The sequence below is a fragment of the Aristolochia californica genome, unplaced genomic scaffold (genome assembly GCF_029961685.1).
Source record: "Aristolochia californica isolate CCGP_79_NKW_82.1479 unplaced genomic scaffold, dmAriCali1.0.hap1 SCAF_15, whole genome shotgun sequence".
NCBI lineage: Eukaryota > Viridiplantae > Streptophyta > Magnoliopsida > Piperales > Aristolochiaceae > Aristolochia > Aristolochia californica.
In genome coordinates this window covers 7,487,654-7,492,485 of record NW_027181826.1, presented here as the reverse complement: position 1 = coordinate 7,492,485, position 4,832 = coordinate 7,487,654, and the positions used below count along the sequence as shown (strand labels likewise).

Below are 4,832 nucleotides of genomic sequence, written 5' to 3'. Positions count from 1 at the left end.
ATGTGATGTGCGGAATGCCACCAAGGAAACCATGAAACTTATTGGCAATAAGGAAGTGGTAGCAGTGAACCAAGATCCTCTTAGTGTTCAAGCTAAGTAGGTTCTCATGGAGGGAGATATGGGCTGGACCACTCTCCAACTATAGGACAGTTGTGCTCTTAGTCACTTGTAGCCCTAGTTATTCTAAAATTACTGCCAACTGGGGATGAGGAGGTCTAGCACGGAAACATAAAACTACAAGTGGGAGATGCAAAATTTTAAAAAACAATGCTTCTTTGGTTGGATGCTCTAGTTTTTTAGCCTAGAGGGCTGCCATAGATACTGCGGTTGACGCTTGAGAAGGGATGGAGACATCGGCACGAGCACGCCGACCTACCTTTGAGCTTGAGGACAAGCTCATTCTTCCAGGGGGGTGTAATGTTATAAACACAATAACATTATTATTTTATTATTTTTATTTAATTTACTTTAATTATTTCAGTTTAGGCAATAGGGGTATTTTGGAATATTTTATTTATAGGGATATTTTTGGAATATTTTATTTATAGGTGTATTTTTGTAATATTTTATATTAAACCCTAACAGGGTGAACCCTATTTAAGGGGTAAGAGTAATGAGAAAGACAATCATTGATTTCAGGTCAATTTTAGGTTAAACAGGCTTAGAGCTCTCCTTGACGAGTTCTAGGGTTTTCAAGCTTCCCTTTGGCTTGATCTTTGTTTTCATCTACATGTCTCCCTTCAATTCCACAATGTTTTTCTACAATTCCCCATGGCTGAACAAGAACCGTAACCACAAATCCTTGTGTCAGATCTAGGACTGTAAAAGCCCTTCAGTGTGTCATTAATAAAGATAGAGTGATCTCCATAGCATCTGTGAAATCTGGCCCGTATGAGTGTTTGGCTAAAATTTTCAAACCATGCACGAGGCGACTGTTTGAGACCATAAATAGATTTTTTTAGTTGACATACAGACTCCCCCTCAACCACATACCCAGGTGGTTGCTGCATATAAATGTCCTCCTTTATATCCCCATTCAGAAAATCATTTTTTACATCAAGTTGATAGACCTGCTAGGAAGAGTTAGCTGCCAGAGATAATAACAAACGTACCGAGTTTAATTTAGCCACTAGAGAGAAGGTTTCTTCATAATAAATGCCATAACATTGTGTATAGGCTTTAGCAACAAGGCAAGCTTTCAACTGAGCCACGGACCCATCCGAATAGTGTTTCACCGTAAATACCCATTTGCAACCGACAAGTTTTTTATCTGAAGGAAGGGGGACTAGAGCCCATGTCTTATTTTCATAAAGATCCTACATTTCTTCATCCATAGTCGCCTTCCACCCTGGATATTTGAGAGCCTCCTGATAGGATTGTGGTACATATAGGGAGGAAATAGTCGATAGAAATTGATAACAAACATGGGATAGACGATGATGAGATACAAAGTTTTTTTATGGGATGAGAAGTAGAAGGCATGGTGCATGGTCTAGGCTATTTCCTAACAGAAATAGGACGAGTATCATATTCTGGGCCAAAAATAATCGAAGATGACGGACTTACCTCAATAGGATCCGACAACTCAGCAGGTGTGGCGTCAGCCAGTGTTTTTGGGGGCTGAGTAGTTTCTCCTGCACGGGGCACAACAGGTCGAGGAGAACCTGGTACGAAAGATAAACCTAGAGGAGCATTATCAGAATAATATGGAGAGTCTTAAAAAAATGTGACATCCCGAGACACAAGTAAACGCTGAAGAGAGGGATTATAGCAAACATAACCCTTTTGTGTGAGAGAGTATCCTAAGAAGATACACTACAAATATTTGGGATCAAGTTTACTATGTTTTGGGGAGGAAATATGGACAAAACATTGACAGTCGAAGACTGTCAAAGGCAGTGAAAAAGGATCATCATTAGGTAATAATAGAGAGGACGGAGATTTTTTACCAAGAACGGAAGAGGGTAACCGATTTATAAAACATGCAGTAAGAACTGCGTGGGGCCAACAAAAATATGGAACTTTCCTGGCATATAGTAAACCACGAGCTACCTCAAGAATATGGTGGTTCTTCCATTCGGCTACACCATTTTTTGAGGGGTTTAGGCACATGATGTCTGATGAATAATGTCATTTTCTTTACAAAACGAGTCAAGATCTTTGGATGTGTATTCTTTGGCCTTATCCGACCGAAGGACTTTAATTTTCTCCCAAAATTGAGTGAGTACCATTGCATGAAAATATTTAAATATCAATGGTATTTTAGAATGCTCTTTAAACAAAAATAACCTAGTGGAACGATTGAAGTCATCAATGAATGTAATAAAATATTTCACGTGAGAAATGTTGGAGACACTCAAGGCTTCCCATACATCAATATGAATGATTATCCTCTATTTCCTTGTTGGCTCCAAGCTTAGGAACAACAATTAACCTCCTTCACGTGAATGACCAGAAAACTCTCCTCTTGCTGCTCGTCAAGAGGGTTAGACCCCTTGATTGTTGCTGACATTGATGAAGAGGGAGAACCCTCTCTTTGGGCTTGGAAAAGGGGCAGGAAGCTCCTTTTCTTAGTATGGATGACGAGGGATGAATTTGGGTGAAGATGGATGGCAATGGGGTGTGAAGGATAGGTTGGATTTTTTGAGTATACCCTAAACTCGAGATCAAGAGGTGATCTCAACCTGTTTAGACTAGGTTATTCTAAAATCTCAAAGCTTACCTATTTCATTCATACCTTTCCCATAAATAGGTCATGTCAAGGAGTTTTAGGGTTAGGGTTACAATAATTTCCCATAATGCCCTTACATATAAAGTAATTAGAAATAACTCCTACTTAAAACAATATAAGAAATAAATCCTACTCAAAGAAATATAAGAAATAAATCCTATTGAGTGAGTTGTTGTTGTCTCCTTCGTTGTGTGACTCGGTGTGCGGTTGAGTCCACAACATGTGCCTCCCCATGGAGAAAGAGCTTGTCCTCAAGCTCAAAATCTGGGTAGACTTGTTTGAAGATGTCCACACGTTCCCATGTTGCAGCATCGGGATCAGTGTCCGTCCACTGAACGAGAATCTCCCAATGGTCATTGGTCCGCCGCGCGCATAACACCACAGCTGGGTTAAGAATAACCTCGCCATTATCAACCGGTGGTACGAATGGAGTGGATATAGGTTGTGCTCCGGAATGCGGCTTCAAAAGAGTGACATGAAACACATCGTGAATTCTGGCTGTGTCCGGTAATTTGAGCTGATAGGCGACTGGTCCCACGCGTCGAAGAATGAGAAACGGCCCAAAAAATCTAGGTGAGAGCTTATGATGAGGAGGTCTCGCAAGAGACTGCTGATGGTAGGGCTGGAGCCGTAGCCACACATACTCTCCAACCTCAAAAGAGACCTCACGGTGGCCTCTATCGTAGACATCCTTCATCCGAGCTTGGGCACATCATAGCCATTCTATGATATTCTGTAGCAGCAGATCCCTATCTCTGAGACCCTGATCAATCGTGTCCACGCGGGTGGACCCGGGGTTGTACTAGAGGAGGCGAGGTGGATCCCGGCCATATATAACCCGGAAAGGAGTAGATTGCAAGGCAGAGTGGAACGAAGAGTTGTAACAGTATTCGGCCCACAGAAGCCATTGAACCCATTGTCGTGGACGATCCCCCACCAAGCACCGTAGATATATCTCGATGGTGTGGTTCACCATCTCAGTCTGCCCGTCTGTCTGAGGAAGATAGGTGGAGGAGAATTTCAATTTCGTCCCACTCAAGCGAAACAGTTCCCACCAAAAGGTGCTCATGAAAACTGCATCTCTGTCACTCACAATGGATTCTGGACTGCCATGTAAGTGGACTATCTGCTCCAGGAAAGTCTGAGCAACCCGTGTTGCTGTATACGGATGAGCCATAGGTATAAAATGTCCGTACTTGGAGAATCTATCAACCACTACGAAAAGTACGGATTTGCAGGCGGACACGGGTAGGCCTTCCACAAAATCCATTGAAATGTCGGCCCAAGCCTGCATAAGAAGGGCTAGAGGCTGGAGAAGACCGGCTGGACTCAAGTGCTCGGCTTTGTTACACTGGCATACCTGACAGTCGCCCACATAAGTCGCAATAGTGGGTTTCATGGCTTGCCAGTAAAAATCAGCTCGATTCCTTGCAAGGTTTTTTGGATCCCCTCATGTGTACTGTCATGGTAGGCCGAGAGAATAGCTGGAATCAACTCGGACTCAGGTGGAAGGAAAATCCTCTGCTTATAATAAATAAGTGAATCCTGGATGGACCACTTCAAATTCATTGTCCCTTCCGAGATCTTCTGATGCAGTTCCTGCAGTGCAGGGTTAGTGGCATGTGCGTCTCGCACCAAGTCCAAAATGAGAAATCTCGACTGGCTGATAGAATAGACCGACTGTTGATCTTCAAAACACCGTGACAAGGCATCTGCCACCTTAGTTAATCTCCCCGCACGATACTCCACTAAGAAGTCAAACCCCAACAACTGCTAATCTAGTGCTGCTATGGCAACATCGTCAAACGCTGTTCTAGTAGGAATTTTAGGCTGTAGTGATCCGTGCGTATGAGAAAAGCCCGGCCCCAGAGATAAGGCCTCCAATGTTGGACCACTTTGGCCAACCCAATCAATTCTCGCTCATAGGCTGCTAGCTTGTGATGACGGACTGTTTGCTAAAATACGCAATAGGATGGCCCAGCTGTTGTAAAATGGCCCCAATGCCCACGCCCGAAGCATCACACTCTACCATGAACAATTCGTCAAAGTTGGGAAGTTGTAATATGTTATGGTCCCTAGCCATGGATCTAGTAACTCGGCG

At 43.1% G+C, this 4,832-nt stretch overlaps 1 protein-coding gene across 1 annotated transcript; it reads right to left on the bottom strand.

Annotated features, from left to right (window-relative positions):
- Positions 1 to 661: 661 nt before the first annotated feature.
- On the bottom strand, positions 662 to 3,428 carry LOC137951170 (uncharacterized). The gene is made up of 3 exons (XM_068797758.1): positions 3,026 to 3,428; positions 1,567 to 1,664; positions 662 to 775 (listed from the first exon to the last, which is right to left on the bottom strand). The coding sequence occupies exons 1-3, from the start codon at positions 3,426 to 3,428 to the stop codon at positions 662 to 664; spliced, it is 615 nt and encodes a 204-aa protein (XP_068653859.1).
- Positions 3,429 to 4,832: the final 1,404 nt, after the last annotated feature.

Coding starts and splice junctions, on each gene's coding strand:
- LOC137951170 (XM_068797758.1), bottom strand. CDS start 3,428: ATGAAGGATGTCTACGATAGAGGCCACCGTGAGGTCTCTTTTGAGGTT. Junction 1,665..3,025: donor CGATGCTGCAACATGGGAAC/GTGTGGACATCT, acceptor CTTTCGTACCAG/GTTCTCCTCGACCTGTTGTG. Junction 776..1,566: donor AGTTGTCGGATCCTATTGAG/GTAAGTCCGTCA, acceptor GTTCTTGTTCAG/CCATGGGGAATTGTAGAAAA.